This window comes from Malus sylvestris, chromosome 7 (assembly GCF_916048215.2).
Source record: "Malus sylvestris chromosome 7, drMalSylv7.2, whole genome shotgun sequence".
NCBI lineage: Eukaryota > Viridiplantae > Streptophyta > Magnoliopsida > Rosales > Rosaceae > Malus > Malus sylvestris.
In genome coordinates this window covers 29,403,396-29,424,854 of record NC_062266.1, presented here as the reverse complement: position 1 = coordinate 29,424,854, position 21,459 = coordinate 29,403,396, and the positions used below count along the sequence as shown (strand labels likewise).

At 36.1% G+C, this 21,459-nt stretch overlaps 1 protein-coding gene across 1 annotated transcript; it reads right to left on the bottom strand.

The window, feature by feature from the left end:
- Positions 1-237: 237 nt before the first annotated feature.
- LOC126629549 (protein SMAX1-LIKE 7-like) lies at positions 238-5,028 on the bottom strand. The gene is made up of 3 exons (XM_050299628.1): positions 3,663-5,028; positions 2,650-2,893; positions 238-2,269 (listed from the first exon to the last, which is right to left on the bottom strand). Exons 1-3 carry the CDS (start codon positions 4,823-4,825, stop codon positions 434-436), a joined length of 3,243 nt encoding a protein of 1,080 aa, XP_050155585.1. The 5' UTR covers positions 4,826-5,028; the 3' UTR covers positions 238-433.
- Between the last annotated feature and the right edge of the window lie 16,431 nt (positions 5,029-21,459).

Genomic DNA, 21,459 nt, shown 5'->3' with positions numbered 1-21,459 from the left:
TGAAAGCACATCTCTCTCCAAATGTCAAAAAACTTCCCAAGTTCGAATCTTGAAGGGAAATTTATAAAACTAACTTGTATTTTAGCTTTTCGTTTTGTTTTTTCAAAATTTAGAAATATAACCACTCAAGACCTCTCAAAGCTCGAGACTTTTGAGACCCTCGCGCAATGCTTCTTGTTTTGGCAGGGTGCATCCTTTCTCTGGTTTTGGCAATTGGCACACATATAAGACACAAAATTACACACACACTTGCTACACATTATATATGATGATCGAACAAAAGCCCACCAAAACCATATGGGATTACGAGACTTGCAAGACTGGCCAATAATAACTGCAGCAAAAGGCTAAACATGGCTTACAACAAAGCTACATATGCTACCTTCCTTGTACATCTACTTACAAATTTCCAATACTAAACCTTTCTTGGCAGTCATTTTAGTACAATGCTAGGGAGAAGATAAGTTTGTGGTGCTCGACGTTCCAACCAAATCCCCTCGCAAGTTTTAAGTTTTACGGTAGTGACTGTGTTCGAGTTATGTCGCTTCTTAACTTCTGCAAATGCCCTGCTGAGTACTTGCTCCACCCAATCTTCCACCACCCGAGACCTGTTTGACAAATATAGAGCTGCAAGTAGTTGTTCCACGACTTCTGGATCGATTTCTAGCAGGCACTCTGAGTCGACAACCTTGTGGAAGCTATTCTTGATTTCCTTTGATATTTTCTCAGCAAGTGCGTCAAAATCAACGGGCTTGAATACCACTGTTTCGCCCACCTGATCAAGGAAGTCGTGCAACCAGGACTTGGAGTTTTCAGATAGCCAGTCGTTTTCAGAGCTCCTGTCGTCTCTGTTTTCCACTGCATTTTCTTCAGATGGAAGGTTGAGATCCAGATACCTAGTTGACGTCTTGTTCGCCCGTTTGGGCATCTCTGAGACTTCATGCTGCTCTAGAGGTTCATTGACACCGACCAGTTTCCTTTTATTTAGAAAATGTTGATTCGCGGATGCCTTCCAGTTTTTGCTTTTGCTGCTGTCTTCAGAGGCACATTCAATAGTAATCTGCACAGGCTGCTCTATCGCTTGTAAGATTCTTTCCTCGGAATAGTGGGAGGGTCCCTTTGTGGAAGTAAGAATATTGCATCCCTTTGAGAATGTCGAAGTTGTGACAAATATAGCATTATTGGTGCTTACTTGTCTTCCATGGGAATCGGAAAATTTACCAGTCAATAAAGCCTGGGACAAACCATTTTGAGTCACCACATCAGCCTTGTCTACGTTTTCTAAGAAGACAATGGACAAGGGTTTCTTGCACAGTTCTCCGGCAACATAATCAAGAACTGTCTTACCTCTAAACCTGATGTCATAACCATTCACCACTGAACAATCAAGATTTGTGTCTGAAGGGATCATTCTATCCTGAGAATTTAGATCCGCACAGATCAATTGTTCCTGGTTTCCGTATAATACCTCAGCAAGGGCAATGGCAATTTTCTTTTTACCATACCTATCAGGTCCTGTAAAATTGAACCATGCATCCCTTCTGTTACTTGCTCCACAGAATTTTTCACTTCTAGATCGGCAGTTAGCTATCCTTTGGCTAATTACACTTACAGCATCAGTTTGCCAGCCAACCCTTTCAAAGAGAGCTCTGAAAAGCATCTTGACATCACTTGGATCAAACTGCCCATGGTTGTCAGGATTCGAGCAAGATGATGATCGAGTATAATAGAGATTCCCGTTGACTAAATCAATATTAGAGGAAAAGCAACCCGAGATGTCCTGTTGAAGTGCTTGATTCAGATCTGGAGGTTTATTCGGTGTATTACTAGCAGGAGAAGAGCATATTCCTAACCCTAAATCTGTGGTGACGGAAGTGATTGATGTGGCAGATGTTCCATCAACCACACTAGAGTTGGACATGCAAGGTGACCTGAGGCCAGCCGACTCAAGATCTTCATCTTTTGAAGTTTTTTCCCAGACTTCGGAAGAGAAACTGTCATTCTTAGCCTTTGGAGGAAGGCTTGATTGTGTTTGCACATCTGCGGCCATGCATGAATCTGCATTCTTGCACTCAATTTTACGTGAAGATATATTGCTGGTGTTGTCGTGATTGCACCTCTTGTCTTCAGGAGACTGAAATCCTACTATAGTTGGAAAGAAGTTTGCTTCGGGCAGGGGACGAGAGTCGTGAAGATGTTGGCATTTATCATCCCATTTCTTTTGCAATCCTGAAACTTTGGCACTCAATAACACACCATCGTCTTTGGTCTGCACTGAAGAGATACAAACTAGTTTTCAAAAGAATAACGTAAAAACCCTGTAGTTTGAAGTAATGATTTCACTGTTAACTAGAAAAACAAAGCCCAAGATACCAGATACTGTCCTACTGCATAAAGAGGAAGTATTATCGAACATACGGCTGTGCCTACTTTTAGCCAAAATAAAAATCTTAATGGGAATAATTCTCTATCAGTTAATGGACACCATGGGGGAAAGGCTTAAAATTCAAAAAGAATAAAACTTTACCGAATGCGAAATGCAAGTAGGAGTTCAGTTCGCATCATACATTCCCATTCCAGAGGTTTGGCACATTGCACAATTTAGACAATTAAAATCAGAATCAAATATGTATTGATCGTGATACACACCTTCATATCCAATCCCTTGTTTGTGCCAAGAGGAGCCATCTGCAACCAAGAAGGCAAACTAGCTGGGGGCTGACCTGCCACTGAAGCCATAATACCTCCCATCGGAACAGAATACGCTTCTTGCTCACTTTTTTCATTGCACTGATGATTGCGGGGAAAACATTGATACGAGCTACTTATTGGGAGCTTTAGGTCAGAAGGTGCTGAAAAGAATCCACCAAATGGAACAAACGACTCCATCAACCTGTAAGTAAATCATGACCAGGAAACTGTGAGATTCAACAGACATCATACAGTCAGGATTTAATCTGAAAATACGAGTTCTATACACTTTTGGCATGCAGGATGCACTTTTAAACTTCTTCCCCAGTCTATTAACGATTTAGACTGGGGAAGAAGTTGGATGCGATGAAGAAGGCCATACGATTGTAGCCAAGAGACTTTAAACTTTTCCGAAGACCGTAAACTATAGGGAAATTATACATAGATAAAAACGTTTTAGAAACCTTCAATAAAAATTAGAACTTTTTCGCTGCACGGGAACTTAATTAGCAATAAAATACATCTTAGTGTCCCTCTCGTGCACCTTTATTGTCTGTTTAGTGTCCGATCAGTGAAAAGGTTATGCTTTTCATCGAAGATTGTCAAAAATTCTTGTATAAATAGACATAAGGTCGCAACGTATAACTTGATCTTTACAAATCTTCAATTAGTGAAAGAAAAAAATTATAACAGAAAGAAGTACAACTCTCACATCAGATTAGCAAAGAAATAAATTGTGGGACTAAATTGTATGGGAAACTACATCCAGAGCATCTAAAGCAAAGGAAACACAAATTTTATAATTCAGAAGCAAACAAAACATAAAAGGCTTCCACATCCACCACATATGTCACCAAACTTAAAACTGATTAAATTTGTATACTCCACCGCTTGCACCTAAGTTCGAATCTTTTCTCAAAAATTTTGAATAAAATGAACATAAAAATATGGATTAGGAGGCAATAACTCACCTGGACCTGGGATATGATTCAGCCATGGAAGCACCTCTGAGAGAAGTGATGGGCAGAAGCTGCAAGTCCCAGTCTTTTTCCACAGATGGAAACCTCTCCACGAACTTTAAGTAACTTCCATAGCTAGCCGTTGCACCAATCAACCAAATTTTCCCGCGCTGAAGCTCCAGCAGCCTTGTCAATTCGGTTACCACGTGACTCACTGAGTCAGCCACCGCGTTCTCAGCCACAAACGCTTTCAGGTCCCCAATGTTCAGAACAATCCCAGGCCCCAAACTCTGCTCTGCGACCCGACCCACCTCTCCGAACCTCAAATTCACCGACCCTTCATCGCTATCTGCGGTGATAAACTTTGAGACATCGTTTTCCGCTGAAATTACAGACAACCCAGACAGGTCCGCCGGCAAAACGCCGCCGTCTCTTTTCTCCAGAGCCTCCACGAAGCTCTTGAGTGCGTCGTGAGCGAATATGCCCACAAGCAGAGGATTCCGCCCTCTGTTTCTCCCGAGAACCTCTCCTATTCTCCGCGAATTCTCGTCCCCGTCAGTTAAAACGGTTCGGGTCGGGCGACCGGGGTCCGCGTACTCGGCTAAGTTGCAGAGAAACAGAGGATGGTGGCCTCTGGAGCGCGGGTATCTGAGAATCTGAGGAAAAGGGCGTAAAATTGCAAACTTTATTTCCGAGCTCCGAAACCCCGCTTCAGCGAAGACCCGACTGACGACAGGGTCGTCGAGAATCGACAGAATCAGGTGCTGGAGCTCCACTTTAATGGCGGAGATCGAGGACTGCTGCGAGAGCTGGTGGTATAGGTGGTAATTTTCGGGCTGCCTCCGCTGGTTGGCTTGGGACCGTTTGATGGCGGCCATGAGCGAGTTCGAAACGGGCGGGTCGTCGGCGAGTTGGGTCGAGGAGACCCTGTCGAGCGAGACGCTGAGGCAGAGCTCCAGAGCCTTGAATTGCAGTCGGGGCGAGTAGGCGGAGTTTCGGGCGCGCGCGCAGGCGTCGCGTAGCGCGGAGGACGGGATGGAGAGTAGAGCGGATATGGCGTGCAGCGACGTCGTTTGGCCGTGGCCTCTTCGGCGCGCAACCGCCACGGCCTCGTCCAAAGCGTTTGCTGCCTCCGGCGTTAGGCATTGCCTGGCTACAGTAACCGGCGTAGGCATCGCCGCAGAGCATACAAATTTCACAAATTAAAAAACAAAACTTTTGCTACGAATTCTTTATTCTCCTAAATCCTCGATTTTATTTATGAACAAAATAATAGATTAAAGAAAATAGATAGCTCTATTTTTTTAATGATTTTTTGATAAATTTGTAGTGAATTTTGGGCATAATATTTGTAAGCTTGTTCAGTAGAGTGTCTTGTGTGGCAAGAGTTTCTAATTATTTATTGGTGTTCTTGAGGGTGGAGGTGTGGGCCCACATGAGGATGGAGGGACCCACAAGAGAAAGGCAAAATTAACCAGGTGAGTTGTGACTGGTCAGCATAGATTCTATTCACCACTCATAGGTGTCTGTTGGTGATGTGCCTTTTTGCAATAAAAACGAGAGACCGTCAATTACGTAATGAGACAAATAATCGGTGGTCTCTTGTTACGTAATTAATGGTCTCTCATTTTTATTGTAGTTGAGTTGAATATCGAGAGTTTTCACTTATTTTCTTCTTCTCTTGCCTCTAACATAATTCGTTAATTCAAGCTTGTCTATCTTATTTTTCTCCCGTTACTTCATTTTTTAAACCTAACTTCGCAATCGTTCAATATAAGATTATTGCATTGTGTTTGTTTTTGATGAAACCTAATGGACGTTTACTCGTATTCTATTCGAATAAACATTTATTTGGCATCCTTCGTAAGGAAATGCGAGAAGGGTCAAGGTCGGCAAATGATTACAAGGATATAGTGTTGTTGCAACTTTTAAATTTTGTTTAAATTAAAGAAGGATATGAATTAATCATGAATAAAACTTATCTCGTCCCAACTTATTATCTTATGCTTTTAACTTTGAAAATTTTGAAAGTTGACATCTAAAAGCTATACATAGGTTGAAGATATTAAATTTAAGGGGTCTTTTGATATGGGTCCAAAGTAACTAAAAATTGGACCTATTTCAAAAATCAAAAGTCATTAAAAATTGGATCTATTTCAAAAGTAAGCCTATAAAATTGGACTTATTTCAAATTTTTCCTAAATTTAATTTACTCTTAGAAATCAAACGAGACTTGAAATTTAAATAAGAGTGTATAGATTAAAATTGTGACAAATGATTCATCCGATAACTATTATAAACTGATATCTCAACGACGGTTACAATTACCAAGAGCACGTAAACGGAAAACCCTAACAAAATCCTCCTTGTGCATAATCAGTATAATGGCAATCATGATTCATCAATTCATCATCATCATCATGTTCGAAGGAGTGAAAGCATGAAAGCAACTGTGGAAAGAAAGATGCTTGTGTCCACTTTGTTAATTTTGTGTGAGTGGGCCACAAACTGACAGTCAACGTCACTGTCTGTTGACGTGTCGAGCATGGTGGTGGTGCTATGAGTTGACTCAATGACTCGATTCAACGTGACAATTTTACTGGTTGTATAATTACCGTATGGATTGACATCCTCTTCGAATCACTATCATACGAATTTAATTGATCATAACCGTTGGTACAATTTCAATGCAAATTTTTTTACGGGAAAATTAAAGAAAATTGCTTGAAAATTTTGACTTTTAACGAAAATGACAAAATAAAAATAAAATGAATAGTACTAAAATTGACTTGTTAGTGTAAAAATGTGATTTTTCATTAAAATGAACAATACCAGAAACATTTCATTAAAACTCTATTTTCTATATTTAGTTTCACGTAAAACAAAGTGGTCTTCCCCCTCTCTTTCTTTCCGCTGCTATCTCGTCTTCCCCTTCCTCTCTTCCCATGTCTGCAAATACTTGCTCTTGCTAATAAATAAAGCCTCCATATTCTCAAATTTTTGCTTGAACCAAAGAACTAAATTGCAAACCAAAAACTCAAAGAACAAACTGCAAGGATTATCATTGAAGGCTCAGAAATAAGAATCACCATAGACTCGCTCGAGAGAATGGAGGTTTGCTGCTCGTCGGTGATCTTATCGACGATTATCCAAATCTCTGATAAGAAGAAAAGGAAGAGAAACCAGTGGAGGGGTAAAGGAGGCAACCTAATTTGACGTGTACATCCAATTTAACAAAAAAAAAAATTCAGTCGTTAAATTCATACCAACGGATATGATAAAATGAACTTTAACGAAAAATCTTGAGTACTGTTTATTTTAACGAAATATCATATTTTTACACTAAAAAATTAATCATAATACTATTCACTTTATCGTTAAAACTCGAAATTTCCAAATAATTTTCATTAGTTTTTCTGCAAGATTCGCACTGGACTGATCATGAAAGAATCTCAGTCCACAGTGTATGATATGATATGTGCATTTATTCCATCTCGTATAATTATATTCCCATTAATACGAGGAATAATTATTAATTAATGTTTAGATATTTCTTCTTCGTATTGGCATTGTTTTAGATACGTAGATGCTTAAATTAGAGGGAATAAGATATGATGAAGCCATCTAGTACGATCGTAATCATGGGTCGGTTTTAAATTCCAAAAGCTAGCTAGCAAATTTGCTTAGTTCATGGAAATATATGAATGGCTTTTAACCATTCGGCATCAAAGACACCGCAAATTTAGAGATATAGTTTTCTTTGATCATATTGAGTGTCACTAAATCGAATAGTCATTGATTTTTATTTTTAAGAAATTGAGATTTATTTCGTAAATCATACTTATTGTTTTTCTTTGTGCCATAGATATTAACGAGTCGTATACGAGCTTGTAATTGTCATCAACGCTTAGAACAAATAGCTTTAAGGATTTGAAAAGGCATGAAATAGGCAACAAAGTTCATGTACTTCCAATTTGGACTTCGATGTCCGCTTTCAGGCCATGACATGCCATTAAAAAAAAAAAAAAAACGTAACGAACAACACCCAGTGTTTTGCTCTGATATATTAAAGATTTTTCAGTTCATAGCTGGATGTATTTCGTTTCGTTTGACTTCTCAACTATCATGCTGCGTAAACAAATTTACATTTTCAGTAAAAATGCTTCCTTACCCGGGTGTCAGTGTGTCACTGCCTATCTCTGTCGTCGTGAGAGGGACGGAGAAAGAGGGACGGTTCAATATGTAAAGGTAGAAAAGTGATTGGGGGTGAGAGTGAAACCCTACAAGTCTGCAACCACCACCGCACATATGCATGTCATTCATCATTATCACCTCAAATCCTATACATGAAAAGATCTTTTATTCCTTTCCTTTTGGTTTCGGTGCAGAAGATTTGATCTCGTAGTTGCTAACTAAGCTTCTCTCTTATCCGAATTCTTCAAAGTATTCACACACATCTGAGGGGAAGAGGAGACTAGCAGAAAGATTTACATTAAACAAGTTTACACTAACCACGACGTCTCAATCTCTTATAATGTCATTGAGTTGTTAAATCAAATCACTCACGTGACGGTAAACTCGTCTAATGTAAATTAGTCTCAATAAACTAGAGAAGGAAGTGATTAATTAAGTAGGTGTTTGATTTGATGGGTTTTTGGGACTTTCTCTGTTGATGCTTTTGCCAACCCTTTTCAGTTGCTTTTTCCCGTACACCAAAAAGCAAAGTCTTCTCAGTTTGACCTTTCCAAACCACCTTCCTCCCCCTTCAAACAGATACTCGACCAGAACCGTATAAGCAGTTTTTGATTGAGCAATCTTTTACCGCGGATTGTCTTATCTAGTAATCATATGGTAAATCCAAGTTTTACTACTTAATAAGGATACCGAGTTTGAATCTTCTCTTGTTCCTAAATATGCTATTTGGTTTTTCTTTTTCTTCACGAGTCAGGATTATAAGCTGATTCGGTTTTTCTAATTTCTGTTCTGGTATGATATACACACGTTTAGTTATTTGTGGTTTCTGGTCGTTTTTTATATTTAAATTAAAATTTTAAAAGATTAAAGAACATAAATAAAAATAAGGGTTTGCAAAACGAACATGCACAAATCATTTCCTATAAAATTAATAAAAATTTAATTGTGTGTATGTCATATAAGAAAAGTAATGTTATTCATACCATGTTTTTTATCATATTTTCATACCACATTAGGTAATATTTGATGTGAACAGCCACATCATTTGAATTAATCAGATTTTTTAATTTAGTTCATTATTTAATAAACTAATAATTAAGAAAAACTAATTAATTAAATGATGATTGTGGTATACGAGGAATCTTTCTTCTTCATTTCCTTGGGTTTTCCAAATTTTTCAAATGATGTGACTGTTCACATCAGATGTCACCTAATGTGGTATAGAAATGTAATATACTCTTCTAAGAATGGTGACTGTGATGTCATTTTCGACCACAAAAGTGAATAAAAGTTGGTGTCATTTTCGCATATATAATGTTGCTCTCTCAGCGGCCAAAGCGTCGACATACATTCCTAGTCCCACCCACCCAAGTTGCAGCTAAAATCCTAAAATTCATTTCCATTTATTTCTTTGTATTTTTGGAGTGATGGTCCTGATGGAGATATGGGAAAGGGAGAATCTGGTCTTGGAAGATCTCCTGCCTTTAGAAATCTCCCTCAACTTTTTTTTGTTTTTTTTTTTTTTTTTTTTTGTAAAAAGCTGAAACACTGCATATTTCAACTTCATGCTTTCACCTTTTAACTTGCAACTACGCGTAGAAGTCTTCTGGGAATCAATTTTGTAGAAAAATATCCGAATAATTTATTTGCTCACGCTCTGTACACTATATTCGAGAGTACCACTTCGACATGCATATGTTACGTAGTGTTACTACTGTACGTTACTATTATATGTAACAAAATCTATAAACTCTAGTTATACCTTAAATTTATTTGTATTACAGTATACTTGCCTTCTTGTATTCGTGATCATTGTCTCTATGAATATGGTGCGGATCAACATAAATTATAATTAACTTTCTTCATTCACAAGATACACGTCCGGTTATTTTTCTTATAAATTAATATTTTGAGGAAATATTAAGATTAATTGTGAGTGAGCATGTGATTGGTTTTTGACAATCAATACATGCACCTTGTATGTTTACAATGGTTAGAAACTAATCATGCGCATGTGGACAACTAATCTTACGAAGAGTCCTCATGTATTTCAGTAAAATGTAAATCATTCTGACCTTTCCCTAACTTTCTATCATGAGACGATCCCGAATAAGAAGTCAAAATTATTAACAGTGTGTTTCTTAGATTGAATGATGGTCTCGTTGTATAAAGTGACACTCAGACCTCATTCAGTGGTAGATGTTGCTTGTGTGTTTCGGTGGAGTACTAGTAACGCAAGCTCTCTTTTTACTTTTTGCTTCTAATTGAAAGAAGTTCATATTAGATGGAAACCCTAGTTGTACCATGCGTGATGCCCCCGTGGACTAGCATTTGAAATTTGATTCTATTCCTATTTCAAGGGGACCATCAACGCAATAAGAAATTTATGTGGATTGAAAATACTATGTGAACCAAAGACCTACATGTGTTTTAATTAGAATATGACTATAAGTAAACACCTAGAAAGACCTACAAATGTTTTAATTCCTAGTTTGAAACTAGCTTTTGGGTGGTGCTGTGCTGTCGCTATATTATAACATTTGAGATGTTTTATTCAACATTACTCTCACTTTTGAAGTTGAAAAATCTTCGTGGCCTCATTGCATATCATATGATCGTATTCGAATAAGCTTTTTACGCATAGAAAATGACTGATGGGATTTGACTTCATTTCTTTATGGGAAAAGGATCATCGCCATATTTTTTTTTGAGGATCCTATAGATTTTATGATCGTGATTGTTCATCGTATATCGTACGGTTAAAAATCATTTTAAAATTTAAAATTAAATATAAATAGTACTTAACGAAAACTGATTATACAATATACGATGAACGATCACGATCACAAAATCTTCAAGATCCCCAGAAAAAATATTCGGCGAAGATCCTTTTCCTTCTTTATGGGCCATAATTTCCATTTGCGTTTCCATGAAGACCTTTTCATCTCAATTCTCTCACACACTTTCTACTGTAATTTTTAATTATATTCCCTGGTGGATTTTCTCCATCAAGTTATGATTAGACTGGGGCCATTGTGCCATTAGTCATTTCTCTCGAATTGTTTGAGGATTAGAAAAGTAAAATCGTCATTAACTTATACATAAAAAAATAGATAAGTAAGGTTTTAATTTGTATATTTGATTATAACTGTGTGCTAAGATATGATTAGCAAGTGGAAACGTACTTATCATTTATCAGAGAGAACATATTCTTACACTATCTACAATATTTTCTGGGTGGATTAAATGTGTAGGAACAGAATCCAAGTTACTATTCTCTTCGCTTGACACTCATATATATCTTGAAGAATTTAAATATATAGCTATCGAAGAATTTATATGGGGTCGGATTCGTAGCACCAATTTATTTATACAAGTTTTGACACACGTTTTTGTATAGCGCACTTCGTAATGTATTTCAACTATCTAAACTGTTTATTTTTTAGTTATTCTCTCAAGGATCATGTATACAAAAAATCATCAAAATCTAAAACTATATAACTGTTGTATAAAGAGTTTAAGGTTTCTTTGAAGAACTGTATTCGTCTATTGCTTCACTACAATTGAATATCTTAACGGTTTTGAATTTATCTAATTTTTTGCAAGGATGGTCTATAATGTTCTTAAAGATAGATAGTTCGGATCGTTAAAATATGTTACAGAATGAACCCCACAAAAACGTGTGTCAAAAGTTATTTAAAAAAAAAATTAGTGTCACGGATTCACCCTCTTAAATATATAAATATGGCACACTAATACTCCACTTATATAAAGTAAGATTAAAAATTTGGGAATTGTTATTAGCACTTCAAAAATCTCATTTGGCACTCCAAACTTTCTATAATTAGAAAGAAAAATACATTTGTAATGAGCGTAAAACGAGACTTTTTGAGTGTTAATAATAATTCCTAAACATTTTGGTATTTTGAATATTAACATGTCGAATTCTTACCAAGAATGTGTGGGATTTTTATATGGATCTTGTACAGTACGTGTGCATGAGACCCCATTCCTTTATACCAAGAAACATAATTTATACTTTTGCGATAACAATATATATGATGAACACAAAAGCATATGGTTGGATTAATTTTCAAAGAAAAATAATAAACGCAAACCTTTTTAGCTTTTCATACACTTATGTTTAATCTTGTTTGTTGTTTTCACTTAATTTATTCAATTCAATAGTCAGAAATAAAGAAAAATGTTTGAGAAGCTAATATGATGTGTGAAAGCTACCTCCCATTTTGAAATATACATGCATGCTTATTGCTTAGGGTTTACTAAATGGATTTAAATCTTAAATGCTACTCAATTAGTAAGTTAATATATTATTTAATCATCTATTTCTCTCTCTCATTACTATTATACCGTAAAATATTAATCAAAATATCAATAAAACGTGTGCTCTTGTGCAGAAATTTACAATCATTTAAACTGAGAAAAAGAGCATGAAAATTTTGAAAAATGAAAAATAAAGGTCGGTCCTTAAAAGGTAAACAAATAGATTATAGATGAACGAGTTGAATTTGTTATCTGGCGAAGCAAGCCACGAATATATTCAACTTCCCTTTCACTTAACAGTTTGAATAACTCCATGGGACCATGATTGAACATGCTTGTCGCATAAAGCTGGTTCGACATGATTAATTTTCATTATTTTCATCTTTTTCACTTGGGAATAATTAGATGGTTTTTGGCAATTAGGGTTTCTTAAAACAAAGGTTTACCATAATATAGACAAAACACCAAAAATAAGTTGGACAATACACCAAAGAGCATGACTTGACACCAACATGTCTAATCAGTGGAGAAACTTCGAAAGGATTGAGATTTTTTGGAGATTGGATGCTGTTACTAATTCATAATCAGACATGTAAATAATGAAAACTTCATTCTCGATTCTACGAGAATTTAATGAAAGCCTTTCACTTGCTTCTCTTCGATGAAAGTTTTATTTTCCCAATAATTTGTGAACCATGCAGTGCTAAGTCTACACAAAAGCGAAATAGAATGATAGAATGATAGAAGAACCTCCCCACTAGCTCGTATCTTCTTTTCCATATTTGGTACAAACATTCAATAGTGGCTTACGGCTCCATCCACTAACTTTATAATGCTACGAGTAGTATGGTTATAGTCAGATGCTGTTTATGTAAAAAGTACTTTTGTTTATAAACGTTTTTGTTAAAAATACTCTCTAAAAAAATTACATCATAACGCTTTTGTATATGATTTAGAAGCAGCACTTTAAAGTTTTTTATGCCATGTGATATCACAAGGTCTAAAGGGAATCCTAGATATCTACTAGAAAAAAAGGGATGCTAGTTCTTTTTTTGTTTTGTAATGTTGTGTGACAATTGAAATTGCTTGCTTTTAAGGGCTTATTACAGTTGGGTACATATATTTTCTAAAATTATTGAACACATTGAAAGGGATAGGAAACAACTTTAGTAATGTGGGTGGTTTTGGTACATGTGTGTGGGGGAAGAGGATTCCTGTTGCTTAGTAGGAGATGCGTATGAGCAAGTCCAAGCATCGGAAGTGATCCTTCAACTGTGGGAAAAGGTTTTCTTTTCCACGTAAAGAACAAATCATGGAGATGTTGAAGTTTTGAAAAGATGAAAATGTGAAGAGAAGAGGGAGGAGACATTGGGTTGGGTTGGGGTGGGACATCAAATTCATCGGTGGCTGGTTGGCGCTGGCTGAGCGGGTAAGAATCCTAGTTGATGATGCTTATATTTTTTTACCAAAAATAGGAATTTGTGAGTTTTGTGCTAGTGGAGAACCCAGTTCTTTCCCTCCATTCTTTCAGGGATGTCATTTACACGTGCATCGAGTAATAAGATATTTTGTTTATAAGTAAATTGTGTATGCTTCACCGGCTCATTCTTTAACATGCACGCGGTTAGAGCTTTGGCCTCCTCCCACTGCTTGGGAACTTACGGTTTCTTTTCGAAAACTATCCACAGGCCGAATGCTAAGTGGCTAGCTTGTTATTTCTACTATGATTGGGTACTATTTTTGTTGTTCTACAAAGTTGGGCACTCTAAAATAGTCATTGTGCTTTCCCTTATCTTTTTATTGAGAAGCAACGGAATATGATATTTCTAGTAGTACCAATAACAATTTTTCTTCTTGATAATTTGTATATTCATGATATTTGAATTAATGACTTTCTCCATAGAACGAAGTGTCATCAAATTAAATGATCATTTTTATTTATTTTGACACAACAAAAATATGGGTGTGGTTCGACTAAGTCACACAATAAATAAGCGATAATTAGTATTAAAATCACTATTTATAGATATCAAACAATAAAATTTCACTTAAAAATGAAGAGAAAACCATTGAAAGTGTAATACTAATAGCTGGATCAAATTCATGGTGCTTGGCAAGGAAAGGAAGAAGGTACTTCGATACAGCAGCCCAAGAAGATACAAAAGCCCAACTGAACTAAATCATGGTTGATGAAGGACCATGAGCCGAAGGCCACGGGGACCCACCTCTGCAGATTCTTATGGTGCTTCTGCGCTTCTGGCAACTCTTCAGCGCAGCAGCAGCAGCAACAGCGGTGATTTAGGAACCGAGATATGCGTTACGCATTTCCAAATCCAGATTTCAGTGCCATGATGACCCTTTTTTGTATTCATGTGTTTGATGCATGCAATGCAATGCATGGGAATGCTGTTTGTTCGCTTCAGCATTCGAAACTTGAAACACAGACCGCCACACACGTAGTACACTAATCTTATCGTTTTTAATTTGATATTATTTGGTATATGTTAGAAAAATTCTAAGATCAATCCTGCAGGCGTTAATTTTAACTGTTTAAGCGCATAAGACTTATAAAACAAGAATGTTTAAGTTTAAACTTCAACTTGCATAACTTACAAGTATGTGTGCGACTGATCCTAACATTATTCTATTTTTAAACGACCATATTTCGTATTCAAATCTCAAATTTTGATGTGTAAGCTGGTAACTTAACACTATCAATTTAAGATGACTGATCCAACCCTGATTCGAGTGCATTTAAGTTCTATTTGGTTGCATAATTCATTATTTATAATTAATCACCACTCAGCAGATTTAGCACAAGGTTTATGGATATCAAATATGACTATGTCAACTCCTCCTGTAAGTGGTCCTTTTTCTATGGGCATGTGTTTTTCCTAAACAGCACATGATGATGAATATTATAACAAAAATGAAAACCAGAAGCTCTTTTTTCTGTGCATAAGTATCAATTAACATGCTCTTGTTTTCTATCAGATATTAATAATTAATAAAAAAAATTAAGAGAAAGTCAAAGCAAACCCGATTAATTTTTTTTTTTGTGTGCATGTGTCGCCCTGAAATGCACTAAGACGGTGGCAAATAGTTTGGTCAAATTAGCGTTTTATGTTTGTCAAAATTTATTTGGATTGAAGACCTCTTAAATTTTATCTGAAATGTCCTAATTAATATTTGTGTCAATTTTTATAATGAATCGCTATCCTTTCGTCTTACAAAAAATTAATGCCAATTGCACCTTCTTGCTCTTCAAGTTAAGCATAGAAAATTAAATGTGAAGAGTGAACAATATTTTTGGATAGTTGGAAAAATAATTTTGTTGGATAAAGTTGCCGGTGTTGGTATTAAAAAATAGTAGCTATTGATTTTGTCAAATTAAGAACTCCACCATCCAAGTTTTAGTTTGAATTTAAATAAGGAATAAAGCTTGGCTACTGAACAATTAGCCGTCGTCCTTGCTAAAAGCTAATGTATCTGCTTCTTAGTTTGACACGTGCATTTTTATAAAGAATTATTTAATTTGAAAAGCCAATTTGTCAGGAACAGCCACATTAACTTTTAATAGGAACGACTGGTAAATGTTCAGCAGCCAAGCTTTGATCTAAGATAATTATCTAAAATGGTTATAATAATATTTAATTATGCTTTTGTTAGAGATTGTAGTGATCATTACGTCATTCTGTTTTAGAATTTTGTTAAATTATTTGATTTGGGTCTGGCTATATTCAACTCTTCATTCTCCCTCATTTTCTTATTACTCCACTTCCATCCATGAAAGTTCAAAAAATGTCTGGAATGTGCATGGGAATCTAAAGATGCCTCTGACTATAAATTATAAAATTAATGGTGATCTTTGGTTGGAACCTGGACCAAGAATTGCGTATCTAGGTATGATGTATTTACAATTATAAACAACTAATCAAGCAATCAAAAAATTAAAAAAAAAAAAGAAAAGAAAAAAAATAATAAGTCTAGCTTTCGTTCTTTCACAATGCAATATTAAATTACAAACTACTATAATTTACGAGAGCGTGACTCAACATAAATGTAAGAAAATAGACAAATTGTCTTAACTAGCTAGTTTAACTAATATATAAAAAGAAACATAGTTATGCATAACGCATGGTTCAATTGACACACCCCGACCGAGATCAAGGCATGCTGGCCGTCACGTGAGAGTGACGTAGCCATGTGCACAGTGCGGAAGCAATAAAGATAAGAAATATATGACTAATTAAAAACCAAATTACTAGAGTGCACTACTAAACAGAAAGTGATAGGAGTTAGTTACAACAGTAAACACTCCTAATCAGAGCATAAAAGTCTAGGTGCAGTCCAGTAGGACAAGTACTAATTATACAGTACCAGGAATGTCCTACTATTATTTGGATAAGTTAGACCTACCGACGTCCTCAAGCCACCAATAGCAAGCTTACTTAAAATCTGGAGGGGCGCAAAACAGAAAACGTGAGTGGACAAAAACAAATGTTTTACAAAATCATTTCATTTATCAACACACTAAACCCTCACTGTAAAATATATATCATTTTCCCAGAATCAAGATATAAGCATATACATAATATATATATATATACATATCAATTCTATTCATGCTTCACATAATCATATTCAAATGTATGCTATGCCAAAATGTAACCAAGTAAACAATCCAGATAATAATGATTTCATAGAAATATGATATGTTAGCCGCAACCCCTGAGGTGGTCTGTACGGCTGAATTCATAGCTCAAAAGTCAATCTAGCCGAAGTCACTACAATGACCTATACGGCAATATACTGCATATACGTCGGAACCACCAAGAAGGGTCTGTACGACAAGATTGGGTGAAATATAATTATGCTTAACTCTATTCTCTCATAATAGCCGGGCGATAAATCGCTAATCACCTACGAGTCGGAACCATGAATAAGGTATGTAAGACAAGACTGTGCACTTAAGTTGGATCCAATATGAGCATATAGTGCGGGAGGTGACGTACATAAACAGACATGTACTTTATATCTCTGGCTAAATCTCAAACACCCTAGGTGCAGTTTTATGAGCTCAACATCATTTCACATATCACATCATCGATTATTCACATAGCCAAACATAACTTACCTGAACTTACATGTGCCTCCATAGCACCACATTTATATATATATATATATATATATATATATATATATATATATATATATATGCAACCATGAAATGCATATTCAGAATATAAACGCATTTGACATATTATTTCAAAGCATACTTTCCTTAAAATGCATTTCTGGGAAATATTTCAAGTATATAAATATATACTGAAAACAAAAGCACATTCACTGGTATGTCGAAAGGTCGTAGCCCCCGAGTAGCCCGTGGATACGCTTGTCCTCGGGATAGGTCTCATCTATATGTGAATTAACTATAAAAACGTTATTTTAAAGCACATATACAAAACTAGCTAATAACTTCTCATACATTGCTCAAATTGGGTATATGAATATACCACAGTGATCTACACAACCTCACGAACATCGTGATATTTTTAGAAAAATTTTCCTATGGTTCACGCGCCGGGGAGGGCACGGCCTCACGGCCCCTCACACGCATTACCTTCAACCTCCAGATGCCGGAACTGTGTCACCGACGCCAGATTCTGGGTAGACCTGTAACTACCTATTTCTCACTCGTTTTTGCACCATTTTTCACGTGTTTTATACCAAAATGAAGCTCTTAACTTGTAGAACACAATCATACTAATTTAAAGTTCTAAAAGTCACGGAATCTCACCAGAGAATTCCAAGAAAACCGGCCAAACTTCGTCCACACGATCCCGACGTCCAAAACCTTCGAATGAAGCACTTCGAGCTTCCTAACTTCAAATTCCCAAAAACATCCATAATTACGTGTGCATGAACAGTGCACAAATTGGGGGTTATGAAAAACTAGGGTTTTCGAAGGTATCCTTACCTGATTTGGGTACCAATCGACTCATTTGGGCTTCACGAACACAATAGTACCATTTTCTTCCTCAATCAGTGAGGTTTGAGAGGTCCTTGGTGTTTGTCCGTACAAGAAGAAGGAGAGAGAGTCCGAAAGATGAGAGAGAGCACGGGAAGAAGAGAGAGAAGGAATAGGTGATGTGTGTGGTCCACAACTAGTCAACATTCAGTCATAACCAAGGTTTCTTAGTTCCTAAGTGGTTCCAAAAACTTAGAGAAACTCAATTAATCCCATTTCAAAACAAATCACACACCACGCACTTTAACGTTCAAAGGCAAAATTGTCATTTCACATCAACGAAAAATTAGTTATTCGGGACGAGCTGTGACATCAACCAATTAAGCCTTCATGGACATCAACATGAGATAAACTTTATTGGGCATAGAAACGGAAGGTTTCATGCTCTCGTGAGAAATGTCTTGGACGTTAATGTGGCGTTTCAAACTATTAATATAAGATCATGTGTAATATTTGATTCACATAACATTATGTTAATGACTTAAAATGCTACATTAACAATGATCTTGTTTTACATAAAATAAAATAAACGAACTAGATTAAACATAAATACAAAAAAAGAAACTTAGTTAGGCATAATGCATGTAGACATCGAAATTTCAGTCAAATAAATGTTCACCGACACATTAAAGTCTCAATATGCCAAGGCATACGTGGAATGCACCAAGTGTCTCACAAATCATACACATGGATGTGACTCATCAAAATCGAACGAGTCATCGAGAATGACACGTGTCAACACTTGGCATAAAGGAATGATTTGATTTTTATTTAATTAAATCAAATATTAATTGATGGAGACAAATCACGAACTGAGCCACAAATCGAGTCTTGGTTCTTTCGTCAATTAATCAAGCCCACAATCAAGGCCAAATCCATCAGTGGGCAAGGCTTCGAGAGTCTATAAATATGAGGCTCTAATACAAAGAAAATGGGGCCAACAAATCATTCACGTCCAGACGCTGAAGCTTTGAAACTCTAAAGCTTTCAAGCACTTAAACCCCCCAAACATTCAAACACTCAAGAAGACTTGGAAGGCCACATTCTTCTTCAAACTCAGGAAGGACCACCAAGCACCCTTACACTTGCCAATTCTTCCATTGTCAAGAGCCAAAACCTCACGACATCCATTCATCCAAGATCAAGTCATCGCGACCCTTGGATCAACAACCCCTACATCACACATCTACACGTTTTGGAGATCGAATCAAAGGATCAAGTTGTAAAGAGATGGTAACCCTACAAATACATTAATACAATTTTATTTTGTACACGTGTTCTTGCTTCATTTGCTACAAGATTTTCTTGTTTACACATGGTTCAACTAATTAAGCCTTATGGCTCACTATCATGTGATAAACTTTATGGGCATAAAACGGAAAGTTTTATACTTTCGTGAGAAGTGTCTTACAAATTAAAAACGACTCATATAAACCAACTAGCTTAATTAATATGACATTTTAAACTACTAATATAAGCTCATGTGTAGTACTTTATTTACATAACATTATATCAATGACTTGAAATACTACATTAGCAATTATCTCGTTTTACATGAAATAAAATAAACGAAGGAGATCAAACATATATATGTAATGTAATGAGGTTGGAAACCCCACTTTTATTGTTTTTCTTGTGGAAGGTCGAAAACGGAAAACCCCACCCAAGTTTCTTCCGAGGCAGATTCTCTCCCCTCTCATTTTTCATGTCCTTTCGTGCCCTCTTACTTGTGTGATCACAGTTAAGCCACGTCAACATTTTATATTACTATTTATTTTTATCTTATTATCTCTATAAAAAAATAATATAAAATGTTGACGTGACCACACAAAATAAGAGGGTACAGGAGGGAACAGAAAATAAGAGCGCAGAGAATCTGCCTCCAGTTTCTTCACCAACGGCCACATCTTTCAAACTTCACAGTCAAATCAAGATAAAAAAATAAAGCAGAGAAATAATTAAAGATAATTAAAAATGTCTACTTTAATGATTATTTACCATCGTCACATGGAAAAGAAGCTGGAAAGTGAAGAAAAGAGGTTGTGTGTCACACTTTGTTTGGAGAAACAACATCATCATGAACTGCGGTGGGTTGAGTTACTTATTTCACGACCCCAGGAAAAGTTGGTTGCATCAGTAAACCGAGCTAACAATTGGATCCCTCACAACAAGAATATGAACTCAGATTGCAACGTTTTTCATATTTACAGCATTTTAATTCATCTTTCTTTTACTTATACAAATTTTACATATGATATTTTGTTTGATCACGTTACTGTTTTTGTTCGTATTTTTTTTGGGAATGTTTCACTTTTTGTTCGTGCAACTTCAATTTTACGTTTCTTGGATTTATAGCTTATTAATTCTTGCAATTCAAGGATAATGACTTAATTACTAGTTTTTGAGTTTTTAGTTAAAATGATCACTGCAATTGTCCACCGTTAATCATTTTAGTTTTTTTGTGAAAAATTTCTATTAAATTGAAAAAACCGTCAGTTCATGGGAGAGGTTGATTTAAAAAAAAAAAAACCCTCAATTTAAGATTTTTCATGAAAAGACCAAAATAATTGACGGTGTACAATATCAGGAACCATTTCTATCGATTTTAAATCTCAATGACCAAAGAAATGAATTATGTCAATCTCAATGATCATTTTTGGATAAAAAAAAAAAAAAAAAAAAAAACCTTAGTTTTTAAACGTTCCTTTGAAATTAGCTGTTTGGAGCAAAATTTGAAATTTTTGTTACACTGTGAAGGTCTGTTGCTCATGTCCTATTTTTTTAAAGAAATATTGAGGTTTTATATTGCAACGGTATTACTACACTAAATTAGAGAGGAGGGCTTAAACAAATGATACGTTAATAGGTTGAATAAGAAAATCATATCCATCAAGGAAAACCACCACTTTCAACAATTAGTAAACTAGTAAATAATCATCCAGCAGTTCTGCTTTTCATTTTTTTTCTTTCTTTTCACTGTAAAGAGGTTATATGTGTACACGGTAACTTTTTGGGGGCGTTTGTTTCACCTTCTTAGGAGGGACTGGACTGGACTTGACTACAGTCTCATGTTTGATAGGTGTTGGGACTAATTTAAGTGGGACTAAAGGGGACTCGTGTGGACTAGAAGCCTCCTTAAAGGTTCTTAGCGAAGTCCTCCCCAAACCATGGGACTTGCTAAGACTGGCTTCTTCCTCCTCCCTGTGAGCCCCTCTGTGAGTTCTAGGCTTCTTCCTCTTCTCCTATGTTTTCACAAATGTCGAGAGCCACCATCATTCCCCCTCGCCAATTCCCCCTTCC